This window comes from Macaca thibetana, chromosome 13, assembly GCF_024542745.1.
Source record: "Macaca thibetana thibetana isolate TM-01 chromosome 13, ASM2454274v1, whole genome shotgun sequence".
Taxonomy (NCBI): domain Eukaryota; kingdom Metazoa; phylum Chordata; class Mammalia; order Primates; family Cercopithecidae; genus Macaca; species Macaca thibetana.
The window spans coordinates 2,899,119-2,914,866 of record NC_065590.1 but is presented as its reverse complement, the minus strand read 5'-3'; the positions used below and the strand labels follow the sequence as shown (position 1 = coordinate 2,914,866).

Here is a 15,748-nt window from a genome sequence, read left to right as displayed (position 1 = left end):
AGGATTTTGGAGAACAGCAGCTGTGTTTTGAGGAAAGATCTAAGATGCTCATAACAAATTCTCTTTTAACACAATGGTAGCCTTGATTCAAGGAAATAAAAAATTATTTTCCTAAGTTACACAATCTCTAAGATATGTTGTCAAGTAAAACAGTGTGATGCAGAATAGTACGTGTAGTATGCTAAAGTGAAAAATCTCTAACATTTGTTATTTTGCATATGTGTATGTATAGCTATAGTATGAATTCTTAGAAATGAAATTATTTGAACAGAAGCTATGTGCATTTGTCTTGTTTATAGATTTTATACAATTGTTCTCCATAAATATTGTATCAATTTACACTCCCACCGGTGATATATAAGGATACTATGTTATGTATCCATCTTACTGATCTTTGCCATGTGATAGTTAAAAGAGGGTCTCAGTGTTGTTTTAATTTGTGTCACTAAAGGTTGAGATTGAACATCATAAAATACATTTAAGAGCCATTTCTGTAAATGTTGACATTCTTTGCCAATTTTTCTATTAGGGTATTTTTTAAATCTTTTTTATTTCTAGGAATTATTTATATATTAGGGAAATTCACTCTTTGTGATATGAATTGCGAATCTTTTTGCTTGTATAGAGTAGCAACAGCAAATTTAGCTAGCTAACAGCTGTTTTGGACAACACAAGCCTGAAGGTAGACTACTTAATTTGCTGCTGATCCCATATTTCTGTAGAACCATGATTGCCAAAAGGATAGTGTAGAATGTCTTTGAAAAGCGTGTTCATACCATTTGGACAACACACAGAAAAAGTTTTATAAATTTTAAGAAGGTAAAGTTTGATGAAATCCTCTTAGCTGGTGGGAAATGGTGAAAAAAATCTCAGAATATTATCAGTTTTCAAAATGTATTGATGTGAGAAATCACAGAGCTGTTTTAAACTGAATGCCTCTGTATTATTTCCCATTCTTTGTACTAGGTTACCACCAAAGAACATGAGTTTGGTCTAGGGGCTCCAGTTTCTGAAGCTGAAAACTACCAGAATACTCTCCAGCTAGAACGAGAAGTGAGAAACCAAGACAGATTCATCTCAACACTGAAATTACAGGTTGCGTTTAGTGACAACATACTTTCCTGAGTTAATTTGGGGTGGGAGCCTATTTTGCAACAAGAAGATAGAGAATAAATAACTACCAATTCAGAGCTCATTTAAATGTTACGGGTCTAAAATCATTCAATTTTTATCTTAACCATTTTGATAAACATGAAGTCAGAGTCAATGAGTGCAAACTACATGTCAAGTGTTGTGCCAGTTACACAGTTTTTACTTAATCATCCCCAACTTGTGAAAAAGTGATGCCATTCCATTTACAGATGTGGAAACTGAAGTTCTAAGAGGTTGAATAATTATGGCACTTGAGTAACACGTGACAGAACTAGGATTTCTCCAAAATCCTATGTTAGCTGGGATTTGAACTCAATTCTCTGAACTCCAAGTTCAGTATTGTTCCTGTTCTCCTGATGCTTGACATGTAGTATAGCTATTAATAAAGGCTATTAAAAGAGATTTCTTTTTCCAGGAAGATAGAGTAGACTTAATTTTTCTTATTCCTCCTGCTAAGTACAGCTAAAAACTCTGAACACTATGTATAAAACACTTTAAGACTTTGACAGGTGGAGAGAAGAAGGAACATTGGCTAAGGCTCTCAAGGCACAAAAAACAACGTGTTAGTTCCTGGGTTTCTTTTTCTCCATATGTCCCAGACAGGTTGCTAGAAAAACTGGCAACTGGAAATAACAATGGGCACAAAAGAAAGACCCAAGAAAAGCCATTCCTTCCTAGGCAAAGGACCAGGAAAGGAGCAGTCTATCAAGGCAGACAACTTTTAAAACACTAACTATCCACTCCAAGCAAATACCACAGAAAAAACTGCAGCCCCATTCCTGCCAGCTCAGGCCAAGTAAAGAGCCTACACTTTCCACGCTTGCCAGACTGTAACAAGGAGCCCAGCTTGTGCCTCACCCCACTCTTTCTCTCCCCACTCCTCCCACACCAGGGTGATAGCAGAGAAGGCTAAGTGGGAAACTAGGACTTTCATCGTCACCAGGGGATAAGGGGGCCCTGAACCCCATGATGTCAGCAGAGACAACGTGAGGAGCCAAGGCATCTACTCCCACTTTATAGTAAGAGGCACTCTTTCTTGCCGTGGTATCAGAGGAGACCTGAACTTTCACCACCTATCAGCAGTAAAGGCCATCCACCCCTGGTGTCAGTGGGGGACACGTGGGGAACAGTAATGAGGCACCTCTGGGATTCCTTCCAGGCTGGTGTAATGGCAGAGGCTTAGTGGGGAGCCTGAACTCCCATTCTTGCCTAGCAGTATCTAGGAACACCACCTTTCCAGATATCGACATATGCCAGGTAGAGGAACTGGACTTCTACTTTGACCTAGCATAAATAAGGCAATGTCCCTCCTTTTTAGTTGGAGCAGTGTCACAGGAGGCCTACTAAAACATAAGATCCAGAGTCTTATAATGCTAGGTCTCAATTTAAAAAAAGACATTATAATCCAAAGAATCAGGAAGGTTTGAGAGAAGACAGGAGAAGCCAGCACTGAAATAGAACGGATGTTACAATTATCTGGCAAGGACTTTAAAGCAGTCATATAAATGCTTCAGCAAGCAATTATGAACATGCTGGAAATGAATGAGGAAAAGTTGTCTCAGGAAAAAAAGATATGAAGAAGAACCAAATGGAAATTTTGGAACTAAAAAATAAAGTAGTCCACACAAAAGTCAGCATATGAATGTTTATAGCAGCTTTATGATAATTGCCAAAAACTTGGAAGCAACCAAGATGTCTTTCAATAGGTGAGTGGATGAGCAAACTGTTGTATGCCTATACAATGGAATAGTGTTCAGTGCATTTTAAAAATGAGCTGTGTAGCCATGAAAAGACATGGAGCGAACCTTGAAAGCCTGTTGCAAACCTGAAAAGGCTACGAAATGTATGATTCCAACTACATGGAGATGATAAAATTATAGAAACCATAAAAAGAGCAGTAGTTACCAGGAATTAGAGGGAGAGGGGATGAATAGGTGGAGCACAGGATTTTTAGGGCAGTGAAACTATTCTGTATGATATATTAATAGTGGATACATGTCATCCCATGTGTGTCAAAACTCACAGAATGAATAACACCAAGAGTGAACCCTAAGGTAAACTATTGACATTAGCTATTAATAGTGTAACAGTAGGCTGGGTGTGGTGGCTAACGCCTGTAATCCCAGCACTTTGGGAGGCTGAGGCAGACGGATCATGAGGTCAGGAGATCGAGACCATCCTGGCTAACACGGTGAAACCCTGTCTCTGCTAAAAATAGAAAAAAATTAGCCGGGCGTGGTGCCAGGCACCTGGAGTCCCAGCTATTCGGGAGGCTGAGGCAGGAGAATGGCGTGAACCCTGGAGGCGGAGCTTGCAGTGAGCTGAGATCACGCCACTGCCCTCCAGCCTGGGTGACAGAGCAAGACTCTGTCTCAAAATGATAATAATAATAATATTAATGATGATGTAGCAGTATTATTTCATCAATTGTGAGAAATATACCACATTAATATAAAATGTAAATAATAGAGGAGACTATGTGTTGAGGGAGAGAGGGAGGAGTATGTAGGAACTCTTTGTACTTCCTAATCAATTTTTTGTAAACCTAAAACTACTCCAAAACCTTAGTCTATTAACTACATGAGAGAAAATATTTCCAAGTTACATATCTGAAAAGGGCTTAGTATCTAGAATATACAAACAAAGGACTCCTACAATTAACCTCTTTTCCCCCAAAAAAATCTAATTCAAAAAGGGGCAAAGGACTTGAACAGATATTTCTGCAAAGAAGATATACAAATGTCAATAAATACATGAAAAAGATGATCAACATCAGCCATTAAAGAAATGCAAATCAAAACCATGAGATACCACTTCATACCCATTAGGATGGTTGTTATAATGGAAAATAACAAGTGTTGGTGAGGATGTGAAGAAATTGGAGCACTTGCATTGCTGTTGGGAATGTAAAATGGTGCCGCCATGGTGAAAAATCATTTGATGGTTTCTCAAAATTTTAAAGACAGACTAACCATATGATCCAGCTATTCCACTCCTAGGCATATACCCTAAAGAGTTGAAAACATGGACTCCAGTAGATACTTACATACAAATGTTCATAGCAACATTATTCACGATAGCCAAGAGGTAGAAAAAACCCAAATGTCAACAAATGAATGGATAAACAAAATATGGTATGTGCTTACAATGGAATATTACTCAGCTTCAAAAAGGAATGACATTCTGATACATGCTGCAAAATGAATGAACCTCAAAAACATTATACTAAGTACAGTAAGCCAGACATAGGAAGACAAATAATGCCTGATTCCACCTCTACCTAGAATAGTCAAATTATGGAGATAGAATTGTTGTTTAATGGGTACAGAGTTTTTTGGGGGAGGGGAATAAAAAAGTTCTGGAAATAGATAGTGGTAATGGTTGCACAACGTTGTGAATATACTAATGCCACTGAATTATATACTTAAAAATTGTTAAAACGAAAATTATGTATATATATTTTGTGACAATAAAACAAGCTTTAAAAATAGAGTAACTGAAAATAAAAACTCAATGTTCTCAGTAGAATGGAGGAAAGGAATGAATCAGTGAACATGAGACTAGAAAAATAATTACCTAATGTAAACATCAGAGAGAAAATAGATTGACAGAAATTTGAATAGAGCCTCAGAGACAGGTAAAACTATGCTCGACAAAAAAGTGAGAGAAGGTGGTGCTAAAAAAAAATTTGAAGAGATAATGGCTGAATTTCCCACAAATTTGGCACAAAGACATAAAACAGATGAAAGAAGGTGACTGAATACCTAACAGGAGTCACCCAAAGAAATCCGTGCCAAGACACTAAAAAAAATCCTGAAAGTAATCAGAGAGAAATCATGCATTATCTATGGAAGAACACCAGTTCAAGTCACAAGCAGATATTTTTCATCTGAAAGATTGGAGGTAAGAAGGAAGTGGCGCAACATATTTCAAGTACTAGAAAAAAGCAAACCTGTCAACCCAGAATTTTATATCCAGAGAAAGTATCTTTGAAGGTTGAGGGAAAATAAAGACGTTCTTGGTTAAAGGAAAATTAAGATAATTTGTTGCCAGCAGAGCTACACTAAAAGAATAGCTAAAAGAATTTCTCTAACCAGAAAGGAAGTGATAAAAAGTAATCTTGGAGCAGTAGGAAGAACAATATATAGAGCAAAAAATACAAGTGAATGAAATAGAATTTCTTTCTTTTTTTTTTTTTTTTTTTCTTTTTTTTTTTTTCTTTTTTTTTTTTTTTTGAGACAGAGTCTTGCTCCGTCATCCAGGCTGTAATGCAGTGGCATGATCTCTGCTTACTGCAGCCTTGGCCTCCTGGGCTCAAGCAATCCTCCCACCTCAGCCTTTCAAGTAGCTGGGACTGCAGGCGTGCACCACCGTGCCTGGCTGATTTTTGTGTATATATATATGTGTGTGTGTATATATATGTGTGTGTGTGTGTGTGTGTGTGTGTGTGTGTGTGTGTATATATATATATATATATTTTTTTTTTTTTTTGGTAGAGATGGGGTTTTGCCATGTTGCCAGGGCTGGTCTCGAACTCCCATTCTCAAGTGATGCACCTGCCTCAGTCTCCCAAAGTCCTGGGATTACAGATGTGAGCCACTACTCTGAGCCAATTTTTTTTAAGTTTACAAAATTATATTTAACTGTCGAATGTGGTTCTTAATGCATGTAGAGGAAATATTTAAGACAATTATTTTATTAATAGGGGAAGGTAAAGGGACCTAACAGGAGGTAAGGTTTCTGTACTTTCGCTTGAACTGTTAAAATGTAGGCTATGATAAGTTCTGTATATATAATGTAATGCCTAGAACAACCAGTAGAAAAAGATCAAACAAGAGTTACACTCAGAAACACTATAAATAAATCAATGTAGAATTCTAAAAAATGTTGAGGTAATCCACAGGAAGGCAGCAAAAACAAAACTCTCCATTATTTCAACACTTACAACTACAATAATCAAGACTGTGATATTGGTGAGGGATAGATACATACATGAATGGTACAGAACAGAGAATCTAGAGTTAATCCTATACAAGTACAGCCGTATGATTTTTTGACAGAGATGCAGATGCAGTTCTGTGGAAGATAGTCTTTTCAACAAGTGGTGTCAGAGCATTTAGATATAGAGAAAACAGTTACCCTACACTTAAGTCTCACACTTTATAAAAAATTAACTAAATGGACCATAGATGTAAATGTAAAACATAAAACTATGAGACTTTTAGGAGGTAACAGGAGAAAATTTGCGGGAAGTTAGGCTTGGGTGGAAAGTTCTTAGATATGATACCAAAAGCATGATTCATAAAAGGTAAAATTGGTAATATGGACTTAATCAAAATTGAAGTTTTTAGCTGGGTGTGGTGGCTCATGGCGGTAATCCCTGCACTTTGGCAGGTGGATGGATCACTTGAGGCCAGGAGTTCAAGACCAGCCTGGCCAACATGGCAAAACCCCATCTCTACTAAAAATTACAAAAATTAGCTAGGCATGGTGGTACATGCCTGTAGTCCTCAGCTACTCGAGAGGCTGAGGTGGGAGGATCACTTGAACCCAGGAAGCAGGTTGCAGTGAGCTGAGATTGTACCAGTACACTCCAGCCTGAGTGAAAGTGAGATTCTGTCTCAAATATATATATATATGTATATATGAGTTTTTACTTTGCAGAAGACCCTGCTAAGATGGTGAAAAGACTAGCTACAAACCACATATTTGCTAAAGGACTCATATCTATTGTATCAAATGCAGAACTCTTAAAATTTAATAGTGAGAAGCAAACAATTCAGTTAGAAAATGAGCAAAAGACATGAAGAGATACTTCACAGAAGGATGTTTGGTATACTAGAAAAAGATATTCAATCTCTGTAAACATCAGGGGAATGCAAATTAAGGCCGTGATGAAATAACAATTCAGTTCTAAGAACAACTAAAATAAAAAATAGTGACAATACCAAATGCTGCCAAGGATGAGGAGAAACTGGATCACTCATCCATCCTGGTAAGAATCTGAAATGGTACAGCCACTCTGGAAAATAATTTGGCAGTTTTTGGTTAGAGTAAACATACATTTACCATACAGCCCAGCAGTTGTACTCCTGGGCATTTATTCCAGAGAAATGAAAACTTATATCTACTCCAAACCTATATCCTACACAGTTGTTCATAGCAGCTTTGTTATATTCCCAAACTGGAAACAACCAGTTTTCCTTAATTGGTGAATGGTTAAACTGTGGTATTCCATACCATGGAATATTATTCAGCAATAAATAGGAATGAACCTATTTGATTCAAATAACAACTTGGATGGATCTAAAGGATGCTGTGCTGAGTGAAAAAAAGCAATCTCAAAATATCACATGCTGTGTGATTTTACTTATAAAACATCCTCAAAATGACAAAATTGTACACACTATTGGTTGGGAAGAATTGAGGGCAGGGAAGGAGAATATAAACGGGCAGCAGCAGAACAGTCTTGTGGTAATGGAACAGTTCTGTATCTTCAGGTGGTAGTTACAGAGATCTGCACATGTGAAAAAAATGATATAGAACACCATGCACATGGTGTATCTGGGTATGATACTGTACTGTGGTGTTTATGACACAACTATTAGTGGAAACTGAGTAAAGGGCGTATGAGACTTCTCTGTGCTACATTTGCTTCCTGTAAATCTTATTTAAAAATAAAAATTTTTAACAAAACTACTTGAGTACCTATAATACTGGAAATTTTACTTGAGCTCTTATATAATGTCTAATGACAATTCTACAAATTGTAGGCCTTCTGTCCATTTAACAGAAGAGACTCAAGAGACTGTCATTAATTTTTTTTCTGAAGTCAGATGCATCTTCTAGGGTCAAGAAAATATGGTAAACACCCCAATTACATAACTGGTAAAGAACTAACAACAAGATTTAAACCTATCTCTGCCAAAGTCCAAAGACCATATCCTTTGTATTACTCTAGACTGCCTCTTCTAAAGTACTTTTGTCTTGGAATTGAGTGAAAGTAGAGTTTCATGAGAGAAGTGAGGGGAGTGTTCATTTATATTACTAATAATTTATTTGCTTAATAATTTGAGGATTATATGTGAGATATGTAATACATGATGCAGAAACAAGTGATATGTTGATATAGAAATGAGACATTCAGGCTTTTAAGTTGTTCAGAATTTAGTAGAAGGGACAGGGAAATAAATGATTTTAATGCATCTTAAAAAATATTGAGATAAACATATAAGAGGCTTTATGGGCGCACATACTGGAAAGGAGAAGCATTTAACAGCTCCTGGTGCAATGGGAAGTTAACAGACATTTTTAGTGTGCTCTTGTTGCTGAGAAATATGGCGTAGGAAAAGCCACGAACAAAGATGAAAAACATAACTTGAAGTTTATCTGTTTGTTTCACATCCTATAGCTTGTTTGTTTTAAAAGAAAGTAGCTGAAATAATAAGGGTAGGGTAAAATAAGGAAACAATGAAAGCCTGGGGTGACAGTAGCAAATAATTGTACATAGTTTCTGTGCATGTTGCCAGAGGTGGGCTTTAGATTTGGCTTTAAAATTTCTCGAGACAAAGGCAAATAGAAATATTAGTTAAATAATTAATGATTGTTAGTGTAAGAACAAACCAGGTATCCAAAAAAGGCACGTGTTTTCCTGAAATGGAAGACTAAGCAGGGTTTTCCTTGAGGATTCTTATAAAGAGGGTTCTGTGACAACACTTCAATTTCAAGTGTGTACATTTCAATAACTCTTCTAAAATGAATTTTTAAATGAATTTAATGAGATTGTTTTTTATGGTGTGTCTGGTGGTAGGAAGTTAGGTTGGTTGGACAGGTAAGTCGAGTTGGACCATAAATGGCATTTTAAAATTTTATTCTCAATGTCATAAGGCAACATAAGGTTATAGGAATGACCTCAAATTTGCATTTTCAAAGAATTTTTGAGAGTAGATGCGGAGAAGGCCAAAAGAGAAGAAGAGAGTAGGAGATACTAGATTAAACTAATGACTTTAATTATGCCTCTTGGTGTGCTGTTTACTGGGTACAATAAATGGCATTGTAGCATATTTAGTTAAAATTAATTCATGACTTTTAGGATTTTTTATGTAGCGACAACTTATAAGGTTTTTTTGAAGACAACATTGTTGATTTTAATGGTTTGGGAGACGATACCTCTATAGCTGTTTGAAAAGGGCAACCTTGGGGCATAAGAGGTCAGGGATTTAGCAATTTCAGATGCTCCTTACGGACTGAAACTTCTGTGTGTGAGTGTTTTTTTTTGTTTGTTTGTTTTTAATGCATCTTTTACAGGGTACTAACAGTATCTTAGACACAATAGGTGCTCAATAAATATTTGTTAAATACACAATGAGAGACAAGTACTATGGAAAACAATTTGTACCATGACTTTGGCCCATAGTTATTTTTGTTATTGCATGTAACATATTGTATTTGTATTTCCTCAAGTAAACAAGAAATTCCCTGAGGGCAGGTACTTAACCTATCTTTGTATCTTTGGAATTTAATATAGTTCCTGACATAATCATTGTTCAATGGGTCTAATTTTTTTTTTTCCTTTAAAGGCATTTGGATACCTTCGTGATAGAAAAGGCCCTTTTCTTCATCCATTGATGGTTTGATAGTGGGCTGGGAAGGAAAGCTGTGTTCCTCCACATTAGGCAGCAAATACTTGATTGATTTGATATTTAGCTTAGTCAAGTAAGTTACTGGTACTTTTAAAAGGACTTTTTAAAAAAGTTAATAATATACATATATATGTATATTATTATTATTATTTTGTTGTTGTTGTTTAAGATAGTCTTGCTCTGTCACCCAGGCTGGAGTGCAGTGGTGGGATCTGGGCTCACTGCAATCTTTGCCTCCCAGGTTCAAGCAATTCTTGTACCTCAGCCTCCCAAGTAGCTGGGACTACAGGTACTTGCCACCATGCCTGGCTGATTTTTTTTTATTTTTAGTAGAGATGGGATTTCAACATGTTGACGAGGCTGGTCTCAAATTCCTGACCTCAGGTGATCTGCCCACCTCAGCCTCCCAAAGGGCTGGGATTACAGGTGTGAGTCACCATGCCTGGCCTAAAAGAGTTAATATATTTTAATAACAATAATTAGGAATTTAATTATAAAGAACTCTTAAAGGTATTAAAATTAATTTCAAAACTATTGTATTTTCTTTATTGCAGATATAAGTATTTGGCCATTTTTCTAATAGATTGGCTAAAAATAGTAATTAAGTTCTTTTTAAAATAAACTATAAATTGTCTTGAAAGATATTGCTGTAAAATTTAAAATTTTTGTTTAATATATTTTTTCAAATAGGTAATGCATTCACATGGTACAAAATTCAGAAGGCACAAAAAGGTATACAGTTAAGTTTCTTTGCCAGGGAAGCAGATCTCCCTTCCTGATTCCAGTCACATAGTTGCTCCCCAGAAAAAAGCTAAGGAATTATTTTAATGTGTTTTTTTTTTTTCTAATAATAACAGATTGAAGATCTCAAACAGACAAATCATGGCTTGGAAGAATATGTTAAGAAACTCTTGGATAGTAAGGAGGTGGTAAGCAGTCAAGTAGACGATTTAACCAGCCACAATGAGCATCTTTGTAAAGAATTGATTAAAATTGACCAGCTAGCAGAGCAACTAGAAAAAGAGAAAAATTTTGTGGTGGATTCCGCCAACAAAGAACTTGAAGAAGCCAAGGTACCAGATTTACCACTGATCAGGATTTTAATTCTACTTTAAACATCATGTAATTTTTAAATGCAATGAAAAAAGTAGCATTCTCATTTGTATAATTTGGAAGCTTTTTAGATTTGACAGTATATTTAAATGTCTGTTCTAAGGATTAAATTATTGCTCACATTTTATTTCTTTTAACAGATTTTACGCAAAACATTTCCTAAGTAGTATGTAGTCATTGTAAAAAATTTCAAAGCAACAGGAATGTTCTGTGAACCAAATGTTGCTCCCACTTCCCAATTCCTCTCTCCTCTATGGAGATATCTACAAACCAATAGATACATTTATTTTCATTTATTTTCACACATATAATTGATTTCAATACACTTTAAAAAAGATTTTTACCAAACTAAAAATAGAACTGCCATGTGATCCAGCAACACCGCAGCCGGGAATACATCCAAAAGAAAGGAAATCAGTATGTCACAGAGGCATCTGCACTTCCATGCTTATGGCAGCACTATTCACAATAGCCAAGATATGGAATCAATCTAGGTGTCCATTAACGGATAAGTGGATAAAGAAAATGCAGTATATATACACAATAGAATGTCACTCAACCATAAAGAAGAATAAAACTCTGTCATTTGCAGCAACGTTAATGAGCCTGGAGGACATTATGTAAAGGGAAATAAGCCAGGCACTGAAAGACAAATATTGCATGTTCTCACTCATATGTGGAATCTGAAAAAATCAATCTTATGGAGACAGAGCATAGACTGATGGTTACCAGAGGCTAAAAGAATAGTGGGGAGGAGAGGATGAAAAGAGGCTGGTTAATTGGTACAAAAATACAGTTATAGAGAAGATATGAATTCTAGTGTTTGATGGCACAGTAGGCTGACTATCTTTAACAATTTATTGCATATTTTAAAATAGCTGAAAGAGAAGATTTGGAGTATTTCCACAACAAAGAAATAATCTTTAAGGTGATGGATATCCCCATTACCCTGATTTGATCATTACACATTGATGCATGTATTAAAATATCACATGTACCCCATAAATATGTACCATTATTATGTATCAATAAAAAGTCAATTTAAAACTTTTTTTTTAACTAAAATTTTAAAATTTGCCAATCTTTTTTTTTCTTACTGATGTCTGACATTTGGTTCTTGTTCAAGCAGGTTTTTTTTTCACCTCAAGAACTAGAGATATACTTTCTAAAGTTTTCTTTTAATACTTCTTAGTGGTTTTCCTTCTTTTAATACTGCTCGTTTCTTCTGGTTCTAATATGAAGTAGGGTTGCCTAGTCCTTTCTCCACTGATTTGACATATCATTTTAACAGATACTAAATTCTCACATCTGTGACTATGTTTCTGGACTATTTGTTTTCATTGATTCATTTGCCTTTTTCTGTGCCACCATCACATTGTTTTAGTTACTGTAGCTTTATGATATTTTGATTGACATTTTATTTCTTGATTGAGTACTCTGCCATGAAATTTAGAAACTGGAGATTAAACGTAATTATAAAATGACAGTTTCACTTCTCCATTGCTGCCTAATAGCTGATAAGCAAGATAGAGCATATATGAAGTTCAAAAAACAACCTGTTGAATTTTTAAGTGATAGCGTGTAAACACGCTTATTTGTCTTGATTTTATTAATCACCAAATTAGTAAATTGTGTCTGTAAACAAAGTAATTTCCCAAAGCTAATTGTTATTACGTGTTATTTCTTAAACATTCTTTTAATGTAACAGGACTCCTATAGCAAATCATAAAGCAATTAAATAAATTATCGGGTGAAACATTATTGAAGTCACTGTTACAGTAATTTGAAATATGAGTCCAATTGATGAACTCTAGGATTGTATGTATTTTTACGCAGTAACCCCTCATTGAGACTGCTTAATGGAGTTTAAATTAGTGGAAAGTCAAATAATGCAACTTTTTTGTTGCTGAGACAGCGTTTCCATTTGTCACCCAGGCTGGGGTGCAGTAGCACGATCTCGGCTCACTGCAACCTCCACCTCCTGGGTTCAAGCGATCTTCTGCCTCAGTCTCCCGAGTAGCTGTGATTACAGGTGCCTACCACCATGCCCATCTAATTTTCATATTTTTAGTAGAGATAGGGTTTCATCCTGTTGGCCAGGCTGTCTTGAACTCCTGACCTGAAGTGATCTGCCCACCTTGGCCTCCCACAGTGCTGGGATTACAGGCATGAGCCACCTCACTTTGCCATAATAGTGCAATGTTTAAATACATGAGTTTATTACTTTAAGGATACAGTCTTCTCAAACCATGTTGTCTGGAACAGGTCCTTAGAACTACTTGAAATACTAGATAGGAATGATTTGTTTTTAACTTTTGAATTATTTATCTTCAAATGGATGCTGTTAAAGTATTTGAAGTATATGTAAAAGTAGCTTGAATATTTTGAACTTTTTTTTTTTTTTTTTTTTTGAGACGGAGTCTCGCTCTGTTGCCCAGGCTGGAGTGCAGTGGCCGGATCTCGGCTCACTGCAAGCTCTGCCTCCCGGGTTTACGCCATTCTCCTGCCTCAGCCTCCCAAGTAGCTGGGACTACAGGCACCCGCCACCTTGCCCGGCTAGTTTTTTTGTATTTTTTAGTTTCACCGTGTTAGCCAGAATGGTCTGGATCTCCTAACCTTGTGATCCACCCGTCTTGGCCTCCCAAAGTGCTGGAATTACAGGCTTGAGCCACCGTGCCCGGCCTAAACATTTTTCAATACACTTTTGTTTGTATTGTTACTTTAAAAATTTTTTTAACTTATTTTTTTAATGCCACTTCAGGTGGAATGTATTGTTACTTTTTTTAAAGGAACATTCACAGTTTAATGGTAAATTGATTTCCATCTGTCTTAATTATAAAAATTATCAAAATTGGGCCAGGCATGGTGGCTTATGCCTGTAATCCCAGCACTTTGGGAGGCCGAGGCAGGTGGATCCCTTGAGGCCAGGAGTTTGAGACCAGCCTGGTGGACATGATGAAACCCCATCTCTACTAAAATGCAAAAATATAGCCGGGCATGGTGTCATACACCTGTAATCCCAGCTACTTGGGAGGCTGAGGCACAAGAATAGCTTGAGCCTGAGAGGCAGAGGTTGCAGTGAGCCAAGATCGCATCATACTCCAGCCTGGGCAAAAGAGTGAGACTCTGTCTCAAAAAAAAAAAAAAAAAAAAAAAATGTCAAAAGTGAAGAGTGTAATTATGTCTTCCTTGTTTTTGTCTTCAAATTGAAAATTAACTGTACTCCTTCCCAGACTGTGGGAAACCAAATTGACTGAATTCCAACAATGAGAATGCCCTGTTTAGAAGTCATCATTTTTAAAGGGTTGTTAGGGTTTATGTTCTAGAGAGAGTAAGTACTACGTCAGGGTGAATTCTCTGCTATCAAAAGGAAGAATTTTTGGAATGGAAAACATGTAAAATATAAGAGCTAAGATTTACCTAAAACTGTAAGTATTAGCTTTACAGGTGAAATTTTGCCTGGCTTGGCAAACAGTATTTCTAGGAAATAGATATCCCTAAATAATGTGGAATGTTGGGTGTATTTGAGGATTGGAAAGCTATTGGGTGAAAAAGAGGTAAGCAGCAGTCTTAGAGTAGAGATACCGTTGCTGACATAGGGAAAACATCAGGAACTTAATAAAGAGAGAACAAAATGGAAATAGGCCTTTGGGTTGATAGAATGCCCTGAAATGGGGAAATCACCAACCTCAGTAAGTGAATGTCCCCAAATAGAATGGGGATTAGAAAGATGCAAAACCAACACTGGGGATATGAACTCCAGTGTGTGTTGTCATCATTCTAAGATATTAGATGTGCATTTTAGGTTATATTTATGGGGGAGAGATTCCTTGCCTAATTTGTGGGGTAGCACTTGAAACGAGATTTCTAATTTGATTGCTGAGAAAGAATGTTTGGGTTCCTAGTGTTTGAGATTATATGTGGGTATGTGGAGGTAGAGTCTGAGGCTAAAGCTACTTTTAGTTTGTCTGGAATTGAGATAATATTAAATGTATTCACTAGGAACTATTTACTTTTAGTCTTATTTTTAAAGGTCAACAGTAACTTCTTCCATGATTTACTTCATTAAAATATTTTCATATTAACTATTGGCTATTGCTATGTAATAAATTACTTTGAAACCTTAATGCCTTCAAACAACAAATATTGATACCTCACAGGTTCTTGGGTTGGGAGTTCAAGAGTGGCTTAGCTGGGTTGTTCTGGTTCACTGTTTCTCAGGAAATTGTAATCAAGGTGATGGCCAGGGCTGGTGGTTTACACCTGTAATTCCAGCACTTTGGGAGGCCAAGACAGGCAGATCACTTCAGGTCGAGTTCAAGACCAGCCTGGCCAATATGATGAAACCCCATCTCTACTAAAAATACAGAAAACTAGCCGGGCATGGTGGTGGGCGCCTGTAATCCCAGCTACCCAGGAGGCTGAGGCCAGAGAATTGCTTTATCCCGGGAGGCAGAGGTTGCAATAAGCCGAAATCACACCACTGCGCTCCAGCCTGGATGACAAAGCAAGACTCGATCTCAGAAAACAACAAAAAAAAAGATGACTGCCACAGTCATGGCTTGACTGCTACTGGAGGATTTACTTCTAAGATGGCTCACTCAGATGGCTTTTGGCTATTGGCAGGAGGCCTGTTCCTTGCCAGGTGCACCTCTCTCTAGGGTTGCTTCATGTATTCTTTGTGGAAGCTTGTTCTCTCTCCACCTTCCCCTTTCCCTTAGCCAACAATCCAAGAGATAATAAGAGATTTGTAGGGCTTAGTATGACCCAGTCTCAAAAGTTATATGTCATCACTTCCTCCATATTCTCATCTTTAAAAGGGAGTCACTAAGTATAACCTA

At 36.7% G+C, this 15,748-nt stretch overlaps 1 protein-coding gene across 8 annotated transcripts in view; it reads left to right on the top strand.

The window, feature by feature from the left end:
- The window catches only part of TSGA10 (testis specific 10), a 149,937-nt gene that overhangs the window by 13,659 nt on the left and 120,530 nt on the right, over positions 1-15,748 (top strand). For 5 of the 8 annotated variants that reach the window (XM_050755077.1, XM_050755076.1, XM_050755073.1 and 2 more), the window contains exons 2-3: positions 967-1,095; positions 10,652-10,867. Coding sequence is in view for 4 of the 8 variants with exons in the window: in XM_050755073.1 (XP_050611030.1) it covers positions 967-1,095; positions 10,652-10,867 (345 nt within the window). In the remaining 4 variants the exon portion in view is untranslated. Of the gene's footprint in view, positions 1-966; positions 1,096-10,651; positions 10,868-15,748 lie in introns of those variants that run through there. The other 3 variants (XM_050755078.1, XM_050755074.1, XM_050755079.1) reach the window with 2 other exon arrangements.